The sequence below is a fragment of the Erythrolamprus reginae genome, chromosome 1 (genome assembly GCF_031021105.1).
Source record: "Erythrolamprus reginae isolate rEryReg1 chromosome 1, rEryReg1.hap1, whole genome shotgun sequence".
NCBI lineage: Eukaryota > Metazoa > Chordata > Lepidosauria > Squamata > Dipsadidae > Erythrolamprus > Erythrolamprus reginae.
The window spans coordinates 154,139,657-154,166,456 of NC_091950.1; the positions used below are offsets into that span (position 1 = coordinate 154,139,657).

The 26,800-nt window shown below is 36.8% G+C and overlaps 1 protein-coding gene across 1 annotated transcript in view; it reads right to left on the minus strand.

The window, feature by feature from the left end:
* Positions 1-26,800, minus strand: part of CNTNAP5 (contactin associated protein family member 5) — a 485,513-nt gene that overhangs the window by 341,224 nt on the left and 117,489 nt on the right. The window contains exon 3 of the mRNA XM_070729992.1: positions 19,039-19,232. Within this exon, the coding sequence (XP_070586093.1) occupies positions 19,039-19,232 (194 nt within the window). The remainder of the gene's footprint in view (positions 1-19,038; positions 19,233-26,800) is intronic.

The following is a 26,800-nucleotide window of genomic DNA, read 5'->3' on the forward strand; positions in this document are numbered from 1 at the left end:
AAACTAAAGACTCTGCAATTAAAATAAGAATTCTCAAACCTGTCACTCATGGCAGCTGTTTGAATTTGTTTCATTGAATTGAACAAGCAGGCATTTTGCTTTTTGTTTCCCTTCTCCCAAGTTTCTTTATCTGTTTGGAAGATGACTTTGCTTTCACTGCCTTTTGATACTTTTCATGGTTAATCTCTTTTATTGACACTGTGTCATGAAACATCCTGTTCTATCAAACTGACGCAGATAGACTCCATTGATGCTCAGTCAATGCATTATTTTCAAGAACAATGCAGTTGAAAATAGGGTCAGATTCAGCAATCTACATCTATCTCCCTTTCCCTTCCCCTTCCCTCTCTTCTCTCCTCCCTCTCTCTCTTCCACTCCCACCTCTCTTCTCCTGGTCGGCTCCCTGTCCCACTCCTACTCCCACTGCATCTCTCTCTCCCTACCCCTACCCAATATTTATATTCTGTTTCTTTGCATTTGTGTATAGATATGACTTATAAGAACCATTACAATATAACAGTTTCACTGGGTGACTCTCGATTTTTAAAGGCAGAAACATTCAGTTAACTTCTGTCTTTGCTATTTACTTTAGTATGTAAGTAATAGATCTATTTGTCAAACTGCTACCTTAAGATATAGCAACCTTTCCTTCCTCTGGCAGAGAGACATCAATATTCAGTGTGTGGAGTATTCAGTGACATAAATATTCAGTGCATAGAAATACTGCCTTATCTTAAAGGCTAGCATTTACATTTAGATGCCTTGTTTGGGAGGGGCAGCCTTTTGTCAGCCTACCAACTGCTTTGTCCTGACCCTGTTTTAAACCATGACAGACCTGAGAATTGCATAAACTGGTGATTAAAGAAGTTTAACATTCAACTAATTTCCATTTTAAATGAGCTAGAAAGCAAAAGTGCTGATGTCAGAGGCAACTTCATTAGAAAATGGAACTCCAAGACAGGGTTTCTAATTTTCCTGATTTGTATTTTGCCTGTGCAAAACAATTATTACCCATGATAAGCATTTATTAAAAGATTTATCTGTGAAGAGAGGGAAATATATTTAGTTTTAAAGATAAAAAACAAAAGCTATCAAGCCAATTCTATAGAAATACATTCTTCAAAATGCTATGTATCTATTGGGTGGGGGTAGGAGGCAAAGATGAAATTCAAAAATTTTCCCTACTGGTTCTGTGGGCAAGGCTTGGTGAGCATTGCAGGGGAAGGATACTGCAAAATCTGCATTCCCACCCCACTCAGGGGCCAGCTAGAGGTGGTATTTGCCGGTTCTCCAATCAACTCAAAATTTCCTCTACTGGTTCTCCAGAACCTGTGAGAACCTGCTGAATTTCACCCCCGCGGGAGGGATGGTGGTTTAATCTTAATATGATGTGTCATTTCAGCAAAGTATCTGGAACCTATTTGCTAGTTTGCTTGTTATCCAGGAGATTTCTGTTTTCATTACCGTTTATTGGACATGAGTCTTATCTTTTTATGTGACAATATGTTTGCCTGACGTGCTCAATATCAAAACAGTTTTCAAAGGAAGAGAAAGTTGTTTATTTTGTTCAATTGTATCATTGCTCTGCTGCTTCACTTTCATCTGCTCCCCTAATCAGATTTAAATAGAACTTGGGAAGCAACATTTACAAACTTTCAAGCTACCAAAATTAAATTATCTATGGAACGCTAAAAATTTCCATAAAAATCTCAATTTTCTTACATTAGCTGCTTCAAAAATTTTACACTTAGTACATTCCTTTGAGTCCTCTACAGGCCTACACAAAACCCTTATAGTTTATAGTGAATTTGGTTATATCCATTTTATAAAGATTCATACATGCAGAAAAAACATACAAGGTGGAAATCAGCAACCTTTCAAGAGTTGTCAATGAAAAGTTTCAGTCATCCAGGTAGAGTTGTTTGGCAACTTGACTTCTTTTCTTTTTGATTTGAAACATTTCGCTGCTTATCCAAGTAACTTCAAAAGATACTTGGGTAAACCATGAAACATTTCAAACCAAAAAGAAAAGAAGTCCAGATTTCCCAAAGGTTCTTTCAAGCTCTGCTAGCTGACTCTAGCCATAAATCTTGATGGATTTTATTCTTTGGGAAACTTATTTACCCATACCAGTTTTCATTAGGTATTGCATTACAGCCTTTTATGCTTCTCGAAACATTTAACTATGTTAAAGGGTTAAATAAGGTTCAGGAGGGAAGTGTTTTTAATAGAAAAGTGAACATAACAACAAGGGGGCACAATCTGAGGTTAGCTGGGGGAAAGATCAGAAGCAACGTGAAAAAATATTATTTTACTGAAAGATGTTCTGCCGGGCTCTCTGATAGGAGCCTCCCGAAAATTCAAGGGTACAAATTTCAGACACACATGTTTGAAAATTCAAAACAATGTTCTTTATCACAAAATTCAAAATAAACTAAGCACTCTTTTTGTATGGCAAAGAGCACTCGTCCCAAAACAACCGGGTAGTCTGTACAATTATCCTGAAGAAGTCATTAAGTACTTAGCTAGCAGCTGTGAAGAAACTTCACACCCCTTCTTCTTCCAACGAAGTGAGACACACACATACGTTGCTCTGCTTTGTTTTCAAAGGCGTGAAAAAGCAACAAAGTCCAGAAAACACAGGGTTCCTAACAAACTGCAATCAGATATTCTTCCACAATGGCCAAATCCACATGCTGCTATTTATAGCAACAGCCCTAATTACTGGAGCCCCACCCAAACACAGGTGGCCTCACTTATCTCCTGTAATATGTCCTTACTTGGTCTTGTCTATGCATAATTCTGCGCTTGCGTGGGTCCAAAACATCATCATCTGAATCAATGGAAGATAATGGAGATTGACTGCCTGGGCTGTGTGCCAAGCCCCCCTCTGCCGAGTCACTCCCACCTTCTTCTTTGTCTGAGGAAACTAAACTCTAAACTGATTCTGTCGGCAATAACACAGGCCTGTGACATGTTGAAGTTTCCCCTGCATCCACCTCCACATTCCCTGGGGCAGGACCTGGGCCAGAGCCAACCACAACAAAAGAGTAGTAGATGCTTGGAACAAACTTCCAGCAGACGTGGTTGGTAAATCCACAGTAACTGAATTTAAATATGCCTGGCATAAACATATATCCATCCTAAGATAAAATATAGGAAATAGTATAAGGGCAGACTAGATGGACCATGAGGTCTTTTTTCTGCCATCAATCTTCTATGTTTCAATGTTTCTCTTTAAGTTTAAAATGGATGAATTCCAAAAACGACTTTAGGATCTGTTCTGTTGCCTAGAAACTGCATGAACCTGTCCATCAAGTCCAGCAGTGAATTGCTCCTGGTTCGGCGAACCATTAGTTGTGGCAATGAGAGGCTCTGCCCACCCACCTGGGATGCTTCTGCGGATGCTCAGAAGCATCATGCATTCACACAAGTGAACTGGTAGCGATGGGGTTTACAACCCACTACTTATCAAGTCACCAGGGATCAGGCTTGAGTCGAGAAAGTCTTTACCATTCAAGTGCATGACTGATATTCTTCATACTGCGAGGTTCTGACTTTTTCCATTTTCTGTTTAGCATTTCAGGAAAAAAATAAGCTCACCCTGGTAGAAACATTACACTGTAGAAGAGCAATGACAGGTGTATTAATTATGCAGCTGCCTCTAGTAATTTCTTTGAACCATCAGGGATCACTTATAGCTTGCTTTTGCCAAAAGGAAAGGAAAAAATGGAATTAAAATGATCAGTAATGACCCTCAAGGTGAATTAATGAACCTTTATTTACATTTTTTAAACTGCATAAACATAAATGCTGCTAAGTGCTAGTAATTTTGCTTTATAAGAGTGAATTTTAAAAAGTATTGCTCTTCCGTGAAGCATTACATTTGCATGAATATAAAGGTTATCATTATCTTTAGTTTCTTTTTTTTTTACATAAGCAAGAAGACATATATTAAAGACTTTTCTTATTGCTATCTTTGTCTTCCATTAGCAATAAGAAACTATAATATGGAAAGTGAAATGTCAATAATGAGTTTAGGCAGTTCTAAAATGGGAAAAAATCAGATAAAATATGCTTCTTAGTGATAACTGCAATACTAAACATAAAACTTTAAACATTATGTCCTATTTTGATTGCAAAAAAAACATGCAACTAGATCATAGCAACAAGGAGCGTATTTTACCTGTACACTACTAGCAACAACTGGCATTAGAAATGATAATGTGAATATCAAAGTAGCAGCTTCTACCTATTAAGATAATCGATAGTAAAGGAACAAGCAGTCAAGAAATACAGTATCTAGAGACTAGCATTTGGCAAAGCAGACAGGAAGATCTTGGAAAAGATATTTGAATACCATGATATACCTAAGATCAGAAATATGGAAGCCATTGTATTCCTTGTAATACTCTTTGGAATAAAAGCTAGACTTTGAAGAAGCAGGATATGAAGAATATTGACACTTTTGAATTTACATGTTGAAAAACTTAGGTGTTGAGAATACCATGAACAGGCAAGAAAACAAACTGATTGGTCATCAAAAAAAATCATCTCAGAGTTTTCACTTGAAATACAAGTTAGCAGGCTCAAATTAGTCTAAGTACATTCCCTAATTCTCTAGAAAGGCTTTGATGTTGAGAAAGGTGGAAGGAAAGACAGGAAGAGAACAACCAAAAGCAAAAAGTGGTTATAGTAGCTATGGATCCACCTGAAGGACCATGCTAGGAACATATCAAAATGCTCAAAATCTATCTTATGGTTGCCAAGGGTAGGCACCAGCTTGAAGGCACATACGAGAGTTGCCCAGAAAGTAATGCACCATGTATTTTTTTTTCAGCCTACAGTAATGGTACAAATGTGAAACTTTAGATATACATTATTTGAATTGCCAGGAGTGCATTGTAAACTTTGTGTTTCTTCAGACAGATAGCATAGCTGCAGTAGTGTTTCGAAATGGTGTCTGTAAGTGATGTACGTTACAAGTAGCGTGTCGTCATTGAATTTCTCACTGCGGAAAAAGAAACTGTTGGGAACATTCACAAACATTTGTGTACAGTGTTTATAGAATCTGCAGTGCACAGAAGTATGGTTAGTCACTGGGAACAGAGGGTGAGGCCATTAGAGGTGATAGAAATGGCTTTGTGACCAGAATAAGGAGTGGTACTGACAGGACAGTCCAATCCCGTTCTATAGCCCTCGCTGGAGGAGGGCCATAGAATGGGATGGAGATTACGTGGAAAAATAGGGAGTGTAGAAGAAACATCATTCTTTCTTGTGTGTAAGTTTCATTGCGTTCAATAAATAATTGTTGAAGAAAGTAATGTGGTGCATTACTTTCTGGGCGACCCTTGTAATCAACAATGGGCAACCAAAATTTGTTGCTATTGTTTTTCTACAACAATACACATATTAATAAAATGTACATTTTGTTAATGCGGATTTAACATTGTTAAATACTCTTTAAAAACAGCCTATATCATAGAACAGGGGTGTCAAACTCAAGGCCCCGGGGCCAGATCCAACCTGCAGGATGCTTAGACCTGGCCTGTGGGGTTGTCATGGAAACATCAAAGGACTGGCCTGTAGTGCCTCTGCCAGCAAAAATGAAGCTCCATTTTTTCTGGCCGAGGATTGCAGGAGGCTGTTTTAGCCAAAAACTCTCAAGGGCCTTAACTTTTAAGGTCTTTTTTTCCCTTCCAATTGAAGAAAACTAATATAAACTGGGGGTTTGTTTTAATGCTAATCTTTTATGTAGTTGTGAAGGCTAGTCTTAAAGGAATGCACCTTCCTCTCAACACATAGAGCATTATTGTGCATGCCTTATAAATAACCAGCACACATTTTCACCTCTATTGATCTGAGCATCACTACTGGGATAATTTGAGAAGTTATGAAAATTGAAAATTAAGTCATCCTTCTCTAAAACCTGGCACATTAAACATGTTCTGGATTGCAGCTCCCATCAGCCCCAGTCTGTAATGCTATTAGATCCAGACAACAATGGCTGATAAATCTAGTGAGCACCAGACTGAATCAGATTTATTTCTACTCTGCCACATAATATAACAACATTTGAGCCAGGAGATCATTTAAATGCACACAGGCTACTAATCCATCATGTTTCAGGATACACAATGTTATGTGAAATAAAGAAGCAGAGTATGGCATAGTAAACCAAAGGAATGAAAGAAATGGAATAAGAAAATAAAAAGGAAACATAGCATAGTTTATACCAGTGCTAATTCCTACACCTTTTCAAATCCCTTTATCTGTGTAAATGAACCTTCCGCCACTTGATATAATCCCTTTTGTATCATTTTTAAAGATCACACCTACAGATAAAAGTAATACAAATGAAAGAAGTACAAAGAAAAAAAGTGTGAGAAAATACTTATTTCCCTAAGTATAAACAACTGTAACAACTCTTACAACTCTCACACAACCTCTTAAAATAAAACCAACAATCCCTTCAATCTTTCATATCTCACCAAGATTTTCTATACAAACATTTAAAAAAATATCATCCTCCTTCCTAATCAGCAAAAGTATAATAAGGTTTACCCCAAATTAACAACATTATAAATGTGATTGAATTCATGTCTTCTCTGTTTATATCTCATTTTTTAATTTTTAAAACATGTCCCCAGACCCCATCATTCAAATCTAATCTATAGACATTTGGTAGAAGAAGTTAACAGAAATGACATCTCTTTTTTAACCTTGATCAGATAAATTTAAAATGTAATAAAAGAGCCCATTTTCTATATAACTCTTACATTTTAATTAAACAAAACTTTGAAAGATCTTCACTCAGTCCTGGTCAAGAAAATCAATTAAAAATAAGCTTTGATACTTTAACTATGGTCAAATAAATCAACTTTATATTACTTCATTTTGTTCACAATAATCTTGGTCTTTAATTCCTTCAAATAATGTGTAAATGTGTTTTTTCATTGCTTATTTGACCCCTATGACAATCATTAAGTACCACATGATTCTTGACTAATGTATCTTTTTCTTTTATGTACACTGAGAGCATCTGCACCAAGACAAATTCCTTGTGTGTCCAATCACACTTGGCCAATAAAATTCTATTCTATTCTATTCTATTCTATTCTAGACTTTATTTTTTTTCCATTTTCTTTTTTTTTTCCTCAAGAAGTCACCGACAATATTAAGAAACCCCTTTTGTGAATCGAAAGATAGGCTGTCCAAGTAATTCTTCAGAACTATTATTTCTAGATCAATTTAATTATTAAAACATCAGCTGGTTTCATTTATACATTAAATATTTCATCCTCCATATCCTTGTAGCCTATAATTTTCAAGTCCACATTTGAATCAATTTCAATCTTGTTCAGTAAAATGTGTCCTTTTCTATAACATCATTTATCAATAATGGCCAAAACATTCCAAACCGATTTTGTCAATCTAGATCAAGGGTGTCAAACTGGTAGCCCTTGGATTGGATCCATCACACACAGGCCATGTGCATTTACCTTGCTGTGCTTTATGATAGTGCTGAAGTTTCCTACTTTACTGCTATAATGGTAATATCTCAAAATATCACTCAAAAGTGATAGGAGGGGGATAATAAATTACATGCAAAAATAAGAAGAAACTTTATTAAACTTAAAAGGAAAGTACACCAGAATCAACAACCACTGAAAAGAAATTAAAAAAATCAACCATGTAACCCTGTGCAAACATTCCAAATGAAGTAATCAACTTGAACATTATTTCTGATGACTTCATGGAGACATCTAATTGAGTGTCGTGGATACATCTTGTTTTTCTTGTCAATACTGCAGAAGTAATTTTCCACTGCCTTCTTCCAGGCTGTTTTCCCACTTTCCAAAAAGGGGCAGTGACACTGAGCATCTTTTAGTGCATGAATAACAGAGGTGGGTTCCTTCCAGTTCTATAGAACTGGTAGTAACATAGCAGCATGGGTCAATGGATCTGGCAATGACCTAGGCCTGCCAGACCCCTGAACCAGTGCCATTGGTGGCACCCTCTGTTTTTTTGCACATGTGCAGAAGCTGTGTTTTTAATACTGCATGCACATGTGTACTGTGCAAAGCGTGCACGCCCGCACAGTGCATCACTGAATAAACTGGCAATGAAGAAAACCGGAACCCACCACTGATGGAATAACCAATATTCATCAAGTTTTGAGGCTCCAATATCCAATGGTTATGAGAATATGGGTGGATCTCTTTCCAATCCTTTTACCATCAATGGTAATATGTTTGTGGGTATAAAGGTGCATAATGGAAAACATATGAGGTGCTACATTCACTGCCATCTGAATGTGTGTAAGCCCAGCTATTCTTACTTATTTCAATGTCATTAACATTAATCTCTGTTTCTAATTCAGGCATCCTGAGAAGCTATAGATATTGTGGAAAACAAAAACAAGAATTTATTTTTATGCATAGTGTCCTCCCAGCTTCATCAGAGGAGCATAGGAAAACAAAGGCATATAAAACAGAATTTTCATTTCATTTCTACTGACTCATTCTTGCATGAGATTATAAGGTTAATTAACTCTATACTCAACCCAGCCTAAATTAAAATGGTATCAGAGAAATTAACTAGTTTCATTTGGACAAAAGAAAGAGAGAAAGAGAAACTTTTATGGCTATCTTTAGATGACCTATATACAGTTGGAAAGTAATTATTAAAAAGCTAAAGTAGCACCATTTTAGACAAAAAGTTAGTGTTTGGTCATTATAGAGAAGTAAGAGAATCACATAAAAAGATAGAGAAAAACTGAAGAGAATGCTTACGCTTCTGGCAAAAGATAAGTTGTACCAATTAAAGTGGGAGATCAAGCTAAACCTTATTAAGAAAGTCAAACATGAGAAATTTAGACTTAGTCATGCAAACATTCATTATCTGTATCTATCTATACACAAATGTTATGCTCAATGCTTCTGCCTTGTGTGCCTAATAGCCTTTTGAACTTGGAACTATGGTATCCGGGTTTGACCTGAGCAAGAAACAAATCAAAATGAAGAAAATCTTGCAAAATTTCCATATAAAAAAGCTGTTATGTCTTAAAAGAAATAAACAGTAAACATCACTGATTGGTTAAGACGCGGCTGGGCTTAAAAGAACCGCCAAAAATAAACTGCTGTCTGAGAATGTTCCCGCCTAAAAGAAAATGTATAAATAGGGCAACGGATTAGCCGTTGCTCTTGTTGGGAGTTGATTGTTGTGGAGAGCATTTCGTTTGACTAAGATGAATAAAGAACCCTGTTGAATTGAAGCAGTCTCCGAGTACTGACTTAACAGTGGCGACGAGGAGGTCAAACTCCCGCTGAAGCAACTATGAGCTCCATCATGGCTCAAGCACCAGCGTTCTACAACCTAGACACAGAACTGTGGATGTCCTACATGGCAAAATTCTGCATTTTCCTACAAGCAAGTAATCTCCACGACGCCGACGAGCGATCTTTCTAAATTACTGCGGCCCAACGATATACAGTACAGCCTAGCCTCTACGCTGGTCGACCCAGACACCGTAGAAACCGTCGCCTCGGCCACTCTTCAAGCAAAAAAGCCAATTACTGTATGTTTCAATATGAGTTTGAAGTGGGGAAAGAGTCAAGTGAGAACATCCACAATCATGTGACAAAAAAACCTTGCTCCCTTTTTAGTAGGGGACTTGATTTTTTTTTAACCTTCTTCTTTTGGACACCTGACTTTAAATAGGAGAAATTATCCTTATTATGCATTCATCTGACTGATTATTGTACCTCACTTGTACAAGGAGGAATTAATGAAACCTTCCTGTTCTGAATTTCTCCTTGTAAAGATTATCATGTACACTCTGTTGTACCTTTTCTATTTAATTCATTTGTAAATGGTCATTTGCTCCACAAAACCTAAAACAATACTGCCACAGATATAAAAAAGGATCCCACTGTATTACTAAACACGAACTTACACCATTTAATCCAATGTTCAGTAAGGTTACTCAAAATTAAATTTGAACTATTGTGAAGCTTAGGTAAGCTGCTAAGCTTATCTTAAATTTATGTTCTGACATGAAGTTGCTGGTGTCCTTCAACAACTTTCTTTGTTAACTTAGCTGGTTGTGCAAGGTTACTATGAAGCCTTACATTATTTAAAAAAACTAATCAAGGAAAAGGAACTGGGTGCGTATTAAGGAAGGTATTTGTGGTCATAATGAAACTGATGGTACCATGTTGCCTACCCCCAGATTTCCTACAGGACTTACTTAAAGAATTTTTGCTATTTAGTCTGTTTCTATGTTACCCTATTTCTAAACTGGAACCCTCACAGTTGTACATCTATTATTTTAAAGGTATCCCCTGCAACTCTTTTAGCTTATTGAAGAATTCTACAAAACCTAAATCTTACCATTTCTTTCATGTCTCCTTTCTTTGGTTTTCATAAATATGTTGTGCTTTAATTTAAAAGAAGGGTGGTTTTTTTCCCTCATAGGTAAATATGGTTGTTTTAACTTTTTTTCTCTACTTTTTTGTCCTCCTGTATAATTTGTACCCTGATATTTAAAAATGGTTCCGCATAAAGACAAATACCTTCATCTGAAACAATTTTTCACAAGCAGGTGATACACATGTATATTTTCATATTTAAAATTGATACAGTTCCATACATCTATATTAAAAGCCTTGGAACACAAATTACTAACTCTATATTTCTTACATACTAAGATATGTGTATATACTCAGAAACATTTGTTTATATATCTGAAGAACAGTTTTTTCCCAAACGCCATCAGTCTGCTAAACAAATAATTCCCTCAACACTGCCAAACTATTTGCTAAGTCTGCACTACTATTACTACTAGTATTTTCTTATCAAGTGGCACTCAATGTGGCAAGATGCACGTATCATGCCACCTTGATTGCATCAGCAGAATCCCGCCCAGCCGCTCTGTTTAGGGTAACCTGCTCCCTTCCTAATCAGGGGGGAGTTGGGGAGCCCTTGCAGGGTAGTGTCGAGGAGTTTAATTTTTCGCTGATAAAGTCGCTCAGATTCGGACGGACCTTGACTCCAACTGGATAGCAGTGTCGACTGACAACGAGTCAGTTGAAGTAACTGGGGCCCGTCCTTGTCCATCTGTCTTGGAGGAGTTTGACCTGGTGATACCTGATGAAGTGGACAAGGCCATTGGAGCTGTGAGTTCTGCCACCTGTTTGCTGGATCTGTGTCCCTCCTGGCTGGTTTCGGCCAGCAGGGAGGTGACACGGAGCTGGGTCCAGGAGATTGTCAATGCTTTTTGAGGAGGGGGTCCTTTCTGGATCCCTGCAAGGAGGCACTTGTGCCCCCCCTCCTCAACAAGCCTTCCATGGACCAAGCCGTTCTTAACAACTATCATCCAGTCTCCAACTTTCCCTTTATAGGGAAGGTTGTTGAGAAGGTGGTGGCACTCCAGCTCCAACGGTCCTTGGACGAAGCCGATTATCTAGGCCCCCAACAGTCAAGATTCAGTGTTGTACCTCATGATTCTTGACAAATGTATATTTTCTTTTATGTACTCTGAGAGCATATGCATCAAGACAAATTCCTTGTGTGTCCAATAACACTTGGCCAATAAAGAATTCTATTCTGTTCTGTTCTGTTCTATTATGTAGTAATAGCAATAGCACTTACAGTTATAAATCACTTCACAGTTCTTTACAGCCCTGTCTAAGTGATTTGCAGAGTCAACATATTGCCCACAACAATCTGGGTCCTCATTTTACTGACCTGAGATGAATGGAAGGCTGTGAGTCAACCTTCAGCCAGTGAAAACTGAACTGCTGGCAGTCAGCAGTAGTAACCTGCAGTACTACATTCTAACTATGGTTCATATAGTCAGATACCTGACAAGAATTGGTTGCAGCTTGTCTCCTTGGTCAATTAGTTAAATAGTAACAAATAATAATTAAAGATCAGTGTTTGCAATTATATAGAAATTAGAATTGCAACAATTTATTGTTTCTTGAAGCAATGAAATTCTGGGAAGAAAGTTCTTGAAGATTAAAAGTATTGCCACAAACCAAACATACTTTGGTGGTTCTGAAAAATAAGTGACAGAACACCCAGTTCTTATCTAGAAAAGTTTGTAAGTAGAGGCGTTCTTAGGGAGAGGTACCACTGTACTGTCCAATATTTATTTGATATGACACCCACTATGCCAAAATGTACTAGAAATTTTATAAATTTTCCCTCGAAAGGGCCAGATAGTTTATGCCATACTATTTTTCAGATCTTGATACTTTCTGATGTTCTACAATTTTTTGTCTTCTATTCTGGTATTGCCACATTAACCATCCAATACTTTCTTCTTTTCAATCACAATTAGAACTGGTGTGTTATGAGCCAATACTTTATTCTTTATTTAAACATTCCAAAATATTTTAACCTGCTCATTTTCAATTTCTTTTTCAACTATACTGTATGTTCCCATCTTTTTTATTATTATTATTGCTGGCACATGATAATTTTTATATAGGTTCCGGTGAATCATGTTTTCTGACTGTGTTGGCTGTTTATAATTGATTTGTCAATCTTCTTGGACAAGTGTATGCAATCTTCTCTTTGTCCTGCCCCCCCCAATTCTGGCATTAATTACATTAGTTCAAACAGCTTCTTCTTGTGTAGCCAAAAATCAAGCCTTCCATTTCTTTTTCTAATGTTCCAGCAATTTTTAATGTTCCAGCAATTGTAATCATTACCCACAAAATTTCAATATTTTGTAGAAATTGACCATGTCCTTTTCTTCTGTTAGTGTTGTTATTACATTATTTTAATGCTTTCTTGTTGTTTCCTATACGTTTAGTAAGTTCCAGTTTTTAATTTGGATTAATTCTTTTTCTTGGCTGTCTTTTACATAATTAACCAGTGCATATTTTTCTCCCTTGGCAGTTTGTTTGAATTCTGCCTCCATTTCTTTTGAGCAAGTATAATCTATCAATATGAGGATATAATGCCTAATGAAGAGTTACAGGTATTTGTTGTTGTTGCTGTCCAAAGTGTCCAGTTCAGCTTGTATCCAGTTAATAATTTCAGCAGTATATTATATCACAAGTATAGGCCAAACAATAGAATTCTTTATAGATAGAAGAGATAGAATTCTTTATTCTGAAGAATAGTTCTGCTTGTAGCTTTTACTTAGCCTCCTCAGTCCAAGTCATCACTGATTACCCTTTTTTCCGCCCTTAGTGTCTCTTCCTTTTGTTCTTGTTTATCCATTGTTCAGAGGAAGTTGTTTCTTTGCTGTGTTAGAAACTCTTCTGCATTTGTAAAGGCAGTGATGGGGTAAAGTCACAGAAAGCTGTTCATCAAAAAAGAAACATTTCTGGATGCTTAGTAGTTGGTCTCTTGAGTATAAAATTCATAGTGAATTGCAAAGATTAAAAAATAGGAAAACTATCCGAGAGTATTTCACCAAAGCTGCTGTCTGTGGTGCCATCTTGACAGGGATGAAGTTGGAACTACCAGTGTAAAAAATAAACTACAAGTAAAACCTCAGTCTTCATATGCATCAAAAACTGGGGACTTTGCTATAGTGGGGTGTATGTAGTTTATTACATTTGGGAAATTTTTCTTTGTTCTCTCCCTCTTTACATTGTTCCTGGATAGCTTCTGGAGTGATCTAGTCATATTTCACTTTTTAAAAAAAATCCCGGGAATAAAGCTGTTGTTGTTTCCCCTTTTCTCTTTCTGCAGCAGTATTATCATTTAGAAGAACATGTGGTGTGGTGTGTTTTTTACATTCGCCTCATCTGTTCATCCGCAGTTGGAAGATACCAAATTAGAATGGAGGGAGAGTATTATGACCTTCATCGCTTTCTCAGTGTTTGTATTCTATAATTGTGTTCCCCATAAGAAGCTTTTTCTACTTTTGTCAGCATTAAGAGAAACTGCAGTTATCTGTAGGCTATCTATTCCCATGGTGAGCAGTAATAGAAATCAGGAATCACACAGTGTTGTAGAATCACCTGAAGGTTTAATTTTGCTTGGTCTTTTTACTCTAATTTAAAATGTACTGTATCGTATTTTATTATCTCCTTCCTCCCCCTCCTCCCGCTAAGATTTCATTGTTTGCCTCACAGCATTTAAACTGCTTATATCTACCAGCAATTACAAATGTAACTAGATACCTTGGGAATGTTGACAAGGAGAAGAAATGTTCAAAGTCTGAGCACAGTGCAGATGACACTGTCCCCAAACTGCGAATGTTTGTGCAGTGATTTTAAGTTATCCTAGAGTCTATTGTGCAATCTTGGGATGGTTCCTTTTATCCTGATTAACAAAACATGGAGAAAGAGAAACTAGGTTATTGAAAGTCTAAAATATGACACAGTTATGCAAGTAATTGTTTAAAATGTCTCCACAAAAGAGAGGCTGGATTTTGCGCTTGTGGTTTTCCCTCTCCAAAGGGAACATGGTAGGAAATGGTGAAAGAACTATCAGAATTTTTTTTGCTTTCTTTGCACTAGGGGACCTTTGCACAAGTTCATCTAGTGCACCAACTGCGGTCCTACTTGGATTAGGAGTCTCTTCTCACAGTCACCCATGCCCTTGTCAACTCACGGTTAGATTACTGCAATGCACTCTACATGGGGCTACCCCTGAAGTGTGTTTGGAGACTACAGTTGGTCCAGAAGGAAGCTGCACGAGTTGTCGTCGGCGTACCTAGGTACACTGACATCACACCAATCTTCTGCAAACTGCACTGGCTCCTGATTGGTCTCCAGAATGCAATTCAAGTTGGTTATTAACTTTAAAGCCTTACATAGCTTAGGGCCAGACTATCTTTGAGACCACCTTCTACCACATAACTCCCAGAGACTGGTAAGGGTTTCTCTGGGTCACATCAGCTAAACAGTGACAGCTGGCAGGTCTGCAGGGGGTAGGCCTTCTCTGTGGCTGCTCCGGCTCTCTGGAACCAGTTACCTCCTGAAATCAGGACTACACTCACCCTATTGGCCTTCCAGAAAGTGACAAACACCTGGCTTTTCTGACTGGAATGGGGCCGCTGATCTTATGGTGGTAAGTAGCGAGATTCGGCCATAAATGGTAGGCAGGGTGAATGTGAATTACGAACTGTTTTAAACTGTTTTTAGAGGGTTTTGGTATTATTATTGATGTTTTATATTTCTGCTGTGAGCTGCCTAGAGTCCCCAGGGAGCTGGGTGGCATAGAAATTGAAGAAATAAATAAATTGAAGAAATAAATAGTCAGGTAACTAAGTTAAATGCTACCATCTCACAGACTTAGCCAACATATGTCATGCACCACATAAAGTAAGTCAACTGATATGAGAAGTGAAGGCTGGGTCACTTGGATTTTGCAAACTCAGCCAATATGTTAAGCATGTGCCAATCTATCCTTTTAAAAATGCAAAGAAAAAATAATAATACTGATAGGATTTAGATTTGTGTTTCCTGCATTCTGTGGAAGTCAGTCTATGTATATTTAATAACTGGCACTCTTGCCCAGAAATTGAGTGATAGTATCAACATTTAAGACTGAGTTTGTATATTATATACACCTGTCAGCTTTAAACTGTTTAGCCATCCCTGGATTTTGAGATGAGCATGAAAGTGAATGCTTATATTGTGAGGCTTTGGGAGGCAATGCATTCAAGACAAAGCTGATATTCGATCATCCTTATCTGAATTAAGCTGAAAGAAACTGTTTCACCTTGGAATGTATAACTTGGGTAATTGCCTCTCATCTCCGTAGAAGCTAGATATTGCTTGGTGAATGCCGTGGTTCATTCACATGAAAATGCTGATGGATTCATTTGCATCAACCAGCCACCAGATTGAACCCTTCACTGTAGATTTTTCTCTGAAACGAGGTAGATGATAGAGGTAGGATAACTTTTGCTTGATCTGCATATCTATGACACCAATCAAATTCTTCCTGGATTAATACACAGGTTTAAAATTTATCTTGGCACCCCATACTTCTTCTCATTTGAAATGCAGATTCCTTAGCAGATGGGAATAGAGCCTCCACTCCACCCATTTATTTAGCTCCAAGACTACAAAACTATTACTGCCAACGTTGTGCATCAAACAATGAGTTATGGTAATGCAATTTCCAAATTGTGAAATTAAATTACCTACTAAAATATATGCATTCTCTGTGGTAAGCAAACAGCAGTTGCTTTTATTTAAATGAAAATACTTGCCCTGTAAAACAAAAAAGAGAGCCAATTTGGTGTTGTAATTAAGGCAGCAGGCTAGAAATTAGGACTGTGACTTCTGGTCCTGCCTTAGGCATGAACTCAGCTGAGTTATTTTGCGCCAGTCACTTTTTCTCAGCCCTATGAAGCTCACAAGGGCAAATCACTTATAAAAACCTTTGCAAAGAGAATTTCAGGAACTAATCCAGGGAGTCTCCAGGAGTCAAAAATGACATGTACCTTTCCCTTGAGTCATGTATCTATATCTGGTCACATTTTTCAGTTTTCAAAATTGAAAAAAGAAATGGGGAAAATTCTGCCTCTGTCTCTCTCTCTTTATAAAACAATATGTATGTGTGTGTAAATAAATAAATAAATAAATAAATAAACAAACAAACACACACACACACACACACACACACACACACACCCTCTCCCCTCCCTCTCATGCCTTGGAAAAATGTTCCTACTAAATGTGGGAGGAAAATCACAATTTTATGCAATTTTATCTTTTTCTTTCCATTTTCATTTGAAGTCTGGTGCCTAAATTGGCATGAACTGGCTTATGAACATCTAAATACTATTTAGAGACATACTGGTTTGTTGGTCCTTGACTAGAGGTGGGTTCCAACTTACCTTGCTGCTGGTTCACTCCCACCCTTGCCGCATGGGCATGCAAACACTTTGTGAGTGTGTGCATGTGTAGTAATGAAAAATCCAAGGGAGGGGGGGGGGACAAAGCTGAAAAATAGATGGTGACTGCATGTACAGTGCCATAAACAAAGCTTCTGCACATGCTTAGAAGAAAAAAATGCAAAAATTTCAATAGCAGCAGCAGCAGTAGTAGTAGTAGAAGTAGTAGTAGAAGTAGTAGTAGTAGTAGTAGTAGTAGTAGTAATAATTATTATTGTTGTTGTTGTTTTGTTGTTGTTGTTGTTGTTGTTATTATTATTATTATTATTATTATTATTATTATTATTATTATTATTGACAAAATCTCCACCTGTCAATTGCAAAAGGCTGCTTTACTGGGATCGGCAAACATAATTCGCTGCTACATCACACAGTCCTAGGTGCTTGGGAAGCATCCGACTGGTGATGAAATACAAAATCCAGCATAGTGATCTCGTTTGCTGTGTTGTACTGAAATAATAATAATAATAATAATAATAATAATAATAATAATAATAATAATAATAATAATAATAATAATAATAATAATAATGGCAAAATAAGATGGCAACCGTATGCACAATGCTAGAACTCAGCTTCTGTGCATTCTCAGAAGGAAAAATAAATAAAATCCCTCTCCAAAAAATCCAAAATTAATAAATGAAATAAATAAAAAAAGATGGCAGCGCCCACAGACTGCATCAACTGATTTGGCTTGGTGACATCATTATGATGTCACCAGCAGGTCACTACCAGTTTGGGTGAACCAGTCCCAACCAGGAGGAACCCACCCCTGTCCATGACAGATTGCAAATGATCCAGGGATAGTATTTCATGCTGACACTTTTGTTATGGACCCCTACTTCTGATTTTTTTTTAGCTATTACTGTATTGTTATTCCAATGATTTTATACTAGCTTTAAAATATTTCATTGATAAAATATGTTCAAGTTAGTACAAATACTAAAAATTGACCTATTAATTTTAAGACAAATAAAATACACAAATAGTTTACCTAAATTCAGTTAAGTCATAGAATTCCAATGTAATTCACATTTAATTAATTCATAGAATTCACATTTAATAAAATTCCCACTACTCTGTTAATCAGTCATTAGTAGAACTGAACTATGTTGGGGAATAAATGGTTGAAAAGACTATTTAAATCATGGGTGTTATGAAGAGAGTGAGAAAAGGAATTCTAATAATTTTATTTTCACAGCTTGTGTTGAGAATGTTCTTAACATTTTATATGTTCCCACTAATTCTCACAACTGTACTAAAGCACAGAGAGAAGCATTATTTATTCCTACATTAATTTTCAGACATCAGCAGAATTTAGAAAGTAACACACTGAATAATGCCATTGATGAAATATTAATGTTGAGGGACAGATTCTAGTTCATTTTTAGGTATTCTATAACACAATTTTTGGAACAAAGTTACTGGAGAGTGATAAGGTACAAATTAATAAAATGGAAGCATTTGTGTAAATTTCTTAATCTACAAATACCCATAACAGACCCAGTAGTCCAACAACCCACCTATCACTGAGATACAGTGTGGAACACAATTGATTTGTTTTCACTAAGAACCTCATAATGAAGCTGACTAATCAAGAACTCCAATCATGCATAATATGTCACATAAAGTCAAATAGGACTTACAAAGCTATGACCAAGTCCTTTTGCAACATTAAATCATAATACACCTTCCTTGATTTTATACATGATGTCTAAATTCTTAGCCTTATATGTGAATTGGGCTACTATTGCAAGTTTAAGAAAAAAGATTGAAATAAACTGGCTTAAATATTATCTATAAAAATTACCAAATCTATAGTGTCATGCAGTTCAAGGTGTGTATACATTGACTGTCCAAATTTCTCAGCTTTTGTTATAAAATATGATGTGTTGTTTTGCATTTTATTTCATAAGGTTTAGACAAATCTGTTTAAATTTTCAGTCATCATTCTCAATGATACAGAAAGGTATATTTTTTATATGGGTAGACCATATAAAAAGAAAAGTTCAGTGTTACTTCTAATAGTATTTATATGGCTAGAATCCTTCTGAAGATGGAAAATTAAAATTAGGTAATGCAGACTGTCTATGAAGATGGAAAATTAAAATTAGGTAATGCAGGTGATACCTTAATTTATCAAAAAGATTTAGACTTACCCAGATGACGTCTTCCTGTCTGTACTGCTTCCAGTTGCGGCCTGTATCACTGAACATTAGGCTATAGCTTGTGGTCCAGTCTGAGCTTCCATATCTTCCCTGAGTAGCAATGCCTGTAATCTCTACTCTGTCTCCCAAATCAACTTGGAGCCATTGTTCCTTACTGGAATCCAAAGGGGACCAACCACCAGCTCCTAAAAGAAAACATAACCCAGAATGATTCTTGTATTCTTACATCTACTTTTTATGAGTGATACATCTCCATTAAAAGAATGTACTGTTAGCCAAAAAAATATTTATTTTAGGATTGCGTATTTTTCCTGATTTCCAATACAGTACTCAGAATCATATCCTCATGTAGGCCATGGACACTTTCCATAAAAGGCCCATTCTAGCAGGAAAATTTATCATTGTTTTTCACTTTGTGTCTAAAGATACATCTAGTCTAAGGTGACCAGACGTCCTGCTTTCTGTGGGACAGTCACAATTTTTCGAAATTTGTCCCACGTCCCGAGGCCTTTTTAAAAAATCCCAATTTTTTGAAACAAACCACCGGGAAGCCGCAAAGAAGGAAGCTCAGCTTCCAGTCTCATAATGTTTTGCTCTTTGCCCCCTCAGCCTCCTGAAGTCATTAAATAATACATCTGGCGCCTTTTCCCGCCTTTCTCCCCCCCTTTTTATTTTTATTTCTTTTTATTTGCTCACTTCCCCACTCTTCCTCTTCCACTCTTGCTTGCTCCTCGCCCCGGCTCTACATCTTCCTGTGGCCACCGCTGTGGGGCTGGGCCACCCAGGCAGGAGGGCTCACTGGCCATGACAGCAAAGGCAGGGGAAAGAAAGGGAAGAGCAGCTGAGGCATTCGCCCCCTCCTCCTCCGACAGCCTGTCCACTGTGCTTGGAGGCAGGCGGGTGGAGCGGCATTTGCACTGGGCAAAACCTATCCACTCCTTTCCAGCAGCAGCTGGCCCAGTGAAGACAGGTGGCTCTGGCCTGGCCCGGCATTCACTCCGGCGCGGCCAAATGAGCAATTGAGCATGCTCTGCTTCTGCCTCTGGGTTTGGATCACCTTGGAAGCAGTTGAGAGAGGCAGCGCAGGAGCCTGCCACCGATGGGGAGAGAGAGAGAAGAAAGGAAGAGAGAGAAAGAGAGACAGCAAGAGAGAGAGAGAATGCAAGAGAGAGAGAGAGCAAGAGAGAGAGAGAGAGCAAGAGACAGACAGAGAGAGAGACAGGGAGGGAGAGAGAAAGAGTGAGAAAGAGAGAGAGAGAAAGAGAGAGCAAGAGACAGAGCAAGAGGGGGAAATAGAAAGAGAGAGAGAGAGACATAGCAAGAGAGAGAGAGAGAAAGAGATACAGAGAGAAAGAGAAAGAGAGAGGGAGAGAGAGGGAGAGAAAGGGAGGAAGGAAGAGAGAAAGAAAAAGGAGAGGAAGGAAGAGAGAGAGAGAGATTTTTTTTTTTTTTTGCTGAACTCCCCCCCTCTCTTTCCCAGTCTTAATATCTGGTCACTTTAATCTAGTCCCAAGTATTGATTTATGACTGATGTTTATGCATGCTAATTCTCTTAATGCTTTTTTCTTATTGTCCTCATAAGTGCTGACGATTTTTTTTAAAACCAGATATGGACAGTTAGATTCTGTTTAGAACCCAGATCAGGCATGAGGAATATTTTTGTTTGGCTTACATTTTAATTTTAATTGACCTTTAAAAAATACTAATACATCAAGTGAAACTCAGTCATTACTCAAATTTATCTCTTCATAACATATGTACATATATATTTATAGGATTTTTTTCTTTAAAAAAATAAATCCCAAAATATCACTGAAATGGAATAAACTGAATTCAAGACTGGAAATTGAGAGAACTTACTATTTTTCTCTGTCTATGCAAAGGTTCACAACTAAAGTGGGACTTCACTTTAGAAAATACTGTACATTTTTCTATAAAACATGGTATTCAGTGTGTTATGTTTGGAACTGAAAGAACAAGCAAGCAAGACATGCTACTTGTGATTAGAGATTAGAATGCCAAAGTGAGAAATATTAAGGGGGAAAATGTAATGGACTGTTTGGCACAGGAAAATAAAATGAAGCAAAAGAAGGGCTTATCAAATTTTTTGCTAGTCGAGGTTTTCTTTGTTCTTCATAATCTTCATAATCAAATGAGACAGTAGTGAGTTCTAAATCCCATTGCTACCAGTTCGCATTTGTGCTTGTGCTCAACTCTTTTGCGCAAGCACAAAAGCATCCAGGTTGGGTGGGTTGCTGTTGCTACTGTTGCTACTGATTCGTTAAACTGAGCCAAACTGGGAGCAACACACTGCTGAAATGATGCCTATATATGTGAACATCTCTAGATGGAGTTCATAGAAGCCAGATTGTTTATATTACTATTAAAAGGAGGTTTAAGAACTCCTATATAAGAGCAAAGATGTAGCCAAGGACTAACTATAGAACAGATTGCTAATTCTTCCTACACAAGTTTCAAAGTAAGCTAAAGTGAAAGAGAAAAAAAGTCAATTAGTTTCCACACTATGATCTTGATCATATACCAACATTTCCAAAGAGATCAACAGGAATCATTTTGAAAGTTCTGAACCTCATTGAAGGAGGAAGTGTGGAATTAATTTAAATAAGTTGTTAGGGATGAATGTGAAAGCAAACTACAGGAGATCAAGAAACAGAAGGAAGCTAATTGGATATCAGAAAAAAGGTAGATATTGTCAAAAAGAAAAGAAGCATCAAAGCCAAGTCTGTTAAAGATCTCAGGAAGCAATTCAATTTCAGAGAATTGTTAAAAGACACAAAAACAGCATTACTAGAACATCTATAAAGACATCAAAGATAAAAATAGATAAAGAAAAATAAAAGTCTTCCAAATGATCTCAGATCTCAGAGATTTCAACATTGAATTGGGTTGCTGATGGATACCAATAGACAAATGTCATAGGAAAGAAGCCATATTAAATCCATAGCTTTAACTCTGGTCTGTGACTGCAGTACAAGATTGACTGATAAGTCTACAGTATCAAAAATAAACTGTAATATTGTAGCATCTTTTCTGACTAATAAATTTTACGGAATTGAATAAACTTTTATTTCACTATAGGAATAGATAGCAGTGAATTCAAAGAAGGCCAAAAGTAGAAAGAATATACTGAAATTTTATTCAATAGAGATTTCAAAATTCAAACTACCTTATAATATATTCTAAGAACCTCTATTAAGAGGACCAAAATTAGATGTGTGCTCTTGTCATTATCAAGTCAGAAAACTACAGAAATTGTTGGAATATATGCAGAATTCTGGCAAGGAATAGGGAAATAATCAGTAAAAGATCATAATCAACTTATGGTAATAAATCTGGAGCATGACATAATGGCCAACAATTTTACAATAGTGTCCAACAATCCACAACACCAACATCAAAAAGATAAGACTTAACCGAGAGTGCAACATATCATATGGTATCTTTGATTTCACATGTAAGCAAAATAATGTATAGGAAGGTCCAGTGCAGCTCAGAAAGATCCCAGCCTTAAAAGGGACAATGAGGATGCTGAAATGGTGAAGAGTTTTTACTTAAGATAACAGGAAAAGGAGCCATCAGTCAAGAAATGTTCCATAGACCATTGAAGTGCTTGATAGTGTAGTAATCCAGGTCTTTGAAAAGAGAGATTGGATAGTGTGATGTGTCCATACTTACAAATATCAGGCAATGATTTCCCTATGATACTCTACAAGTAAAAGTTGGAGTTTGAAGAAGCAGAAGCTTGAGTTACAGCATTAAACGACTAAACAATGTCATTTGGCAGGCCCCAGGGGAAGAGCCTTCTCTGCGGCGGCCTCGGCCCTCTGGAACCAACTCCCCCCAGAGATTAGAATTGCCCCCACCCTCCCTGTCTTTCGTAAACTACTCAAGACTCATTTATACCGCCAGGCATGGGGAGTTGAGATATTCCTTCCCCCTAGGCCATTACAAGTTATGCATGGTATGTCTGTGTGTATGTTTGGTTTTATAATAAGGTTTTTTAGTTGTTTTATTATTGGATTGTCACATGCTGTTTTTATCATTGTTGTTAGCCGCCCCGAGTCTACAGAGAGGGGCAGCATACAAATCCAATTAATAATAATAATAATAATAATAATAATAATAATTATTATTATTATTATTATTATTATTATTATTATTATTATTATTATTATTATTATGTGCATTTTTGGAAGATCTGAAAGATCTAGTTAGGGATAGTTTCACCTGGACAAAATCTAGCTCTATAATTTCTAAACATTGACATAAACTTAATCACATTGCACTTATGCCAGAGGCACTGAAGCTCTTCCGTATTGAAAGAATTAACTGGTGACATCACCATTGCCCTTGGAATGCCAACTTGGGGGCTCCTTTCATGTCCTTGGCAAGAGCTGGAGTGAAGGATGGGAGCTCACCCCACCCCAGGGCAGCACTTAAGTCTCAAACACAAGCTTGCTGCTTGTCCAGCCAGTGTCTAACCATGCAAGCAATCATGTTCCTCCCTCTACTTAATAGCATATAATCAATTTGCAATTGTTTACAAAGTTACTTACAACTTTTTTTTTTTTTTAAAAAAGGAAAAGATATAAGAGGAGGATGCATTGTAAAATGCTCAAATGCTAGAATTGTAAGAATTTTCAATTATAGATTGCAGGAAAGAGGGCCTTCATTTTAGACTATGCAGTATATTTTTATAAAATGCAATTTCCAATGTGTTAGGTTTAGAATTGAAAGAACAAGCAAGCAAGACGTACTACTTGTGTTTAGAGATTTGATGTATATATAGCTTTTATACAATCTTTTTGTTGTTTTGCTCAATTAATATAGAAAGAACTAAAGACAAGTTTCTATTTTCCTTTTGCTCACAAGTATTTTACCGAATTTTCTTTCCCTGGGAGAGGCAGGGAATCTCTCACAAAAATATTTCCTTACTATTTTGGCTTGCTCAAAGAATACTATACTTTTTTTCCTTGCCATATGTTTCAGCATTCCCTTGTGATATATAAGCTCCGGAGAGCATATGTTGAGGCCCAGGAAGTTTATTACTACAACATTAATCATAGCAGATAACAGCAATAAGACAGGAACAGGTTCAAAGACCAGACTGAACATTACACAACAGGCATATTTCAATTACTTGATTCCCTTATTAATACCTGCTCAGAAATTATGTTTGGTTTTATTGTTATGTTAAATTCCCAATGTTCATTGTCTGAAATATTTTCAAATCTCCCCTAAAACTATAGTATTTATTTACAATATAAACATGCCAACATCTTTTTCCTTTCCTTAGGAAAGTAAAGGCAAGGCATAAAGACATAAATTCTGAATTCCTGAGATTCATGTTCAATGCTCACCACCAGTTGGATGTTTTATGTGATCTGAAAGATGTCCATTTTTAATAATGATATGCCTTCTTATTTGAAATGTAAACATAAACCCACTCTAGTTGAGACAAAAAGACAGTGTTTGATTTTTAGGATTCAACAACATGATGCAGAAAGAAATGCAAATAGGACTTGAAAAGACAGTGGTAGGTGTTAAAAATCATTTTAGGAGAAATTGGTGTGATGGAACTAGTAAATGTGTGAATAAATACTATACCTATCTTTCTACAATGCTTTAGTATTATGAATCCTTATTTTAAGTTGTAAATGTAATCCATATCTGAATAAATATTCCCTTCTAAGAACTTTCTTCCATAGACATTTATTGAAATTTTAATGTCCCCAACTAATGATGATAATTTAGGGGACAAGTATGTGCACTGGAGTGAAATATAGTTTTTCTGATTTGGATTCAAATATTGTTCAGCCCATATCAAAGTTCAGGTGCACTTGAAGAATTAGCAAAAACATCTGAGGAAATTTTGGAGAAGTTAAATGAATTTCATTAAGATTAGGAAAATCCCATCAAGGGATGTTTTATATTCCTAGAAGCAGTTATATTCGAATAACCCAATGGAATTAGAAATGATATTTTAATTAAAATGCCAAACAATATTTGAAATGTCTTCTTGAAATATCATCCACTACATTCTCCTAATTTTTTTAATGTCATAGAGCCATGTTGTCTAGTGATTTCCTATTACTTTCAGAATGCATCAAATCTGAGTAGAGAAAAGAGGGCTAAATTTAAAATATTTCTGTGGAAGCTGAGATAGAAGGAAAACAGCAAATATAATTGTGCTGTCAGTACAGACAGAAATAGTTAGCTTGTATTAAGACATCTAATGCTATTAGATCTAGTGATTCAGAACTGAGCATCTTTGGTCTAACTCAAAATGGAGAAAATAATGAGCCATTTGCTATGGACATTTTCATAGTTATTAAGTGCATCTGTAGAAGACGTAAAATGCTAACTACGAGATGTGAACATATAAAATTCTAATTCACAGATTTCCATTTCCAAGTTCTGCTAAAGTTTTGCAGAAAGTGTTGAGAAGATTGATTTAATGTGTTGAATCCAGATGTAATTTCTAAATATCTCTTGGAAGAAACAGTATGATGCTATGGAAATGGCTTCCTTGATACACATTCAACTCTAGTGATTACATGGAAATTTTGAATCCATGCTGGATCAGGAATTCAGGGAGTTGAAGTTTAGAAATCGTAAAAGGATCAAAGTTGTCATCCTGCCCTGTATAACAGTCTCCTAGTATGCTTCCTGGCTCCCTACACACACAAGCCTGTATAGCAAGAGTTCTACAGGTGATTGTTGCACAGGTCCAGATTCCAAACTCACTACAGCAAAAGTCACTGGGCAACCAATGGGCACACACATAATCCAGGAAAGCAGGCAGGAATCAATCAGACCACACAACACAGCACAAACACACAAGGCAGAGAAGTGGTAATGTTGCTCCAGCAACACTCCAGTCCTCAGGGCAGAGCTAAATAGGCAACATGGTGCAGCCCTTAATGAGAGACAAGGTTGCCTCCTCAGGAGTAGTCTAGCTAACCAGTATTGGGACTCTCTCCTCTCTGCTCTATGTATCCTTAGATCACCTGAGACTGCTCTATCAGATTCCTTCAGCCCCAATCCTGATCAATATTGGCTCCACACTTTCTTCTACAGACTCAAACTCATGCTCCACCTCTGAAGTCACATCTGTAGAGGGGACTGAGATGAATCCATGACATCTACTCACAACAGACTTTGTTTCAATAAATTCCATTGTTCAGCTATTTGGAAACACTACACTGAACCAAACTTCTGTTTAGGGTATATCCTAAAAAAGAAATGTATTAATTTAGGTAAGATATCCAGGAGGCAGGTGAAATATTCAGTTGTGGTATGGTTAATAGATAATTTCCATTGACTTTGAGACTGTAATATTTATTATTTAATCAACTATGAATCAATTGCTTTTAATCTTGTTTTAGTGACATAAGAGTTCTTTCTCCTTCTCAACACAATTTTGGTCATGTGGAAAAAGCCTATTAGTTGTTTCCTTTTCTCATCAATGTTATCTGAACTTCCTAGGACTAGGAAGCTACGAGGAGCAAGAAATAAGTATTGCTACTCCAAGGCATTGTGTAACAAAAGTTGGTTATCTTCCATACTAGCAGAAAGGTATTAGGGAAAAAATATGTTTCAAATTATGTGCAACCGGATCAATTTCACAATACATCCTATTGTTCTTAAGTTTCATTCTGTTTCCATCAATATTTCCAAAGTTAAGTTAGCCCCAGCTTTGGGAATTGCTAAGAGAGTTTGGATTGACTCA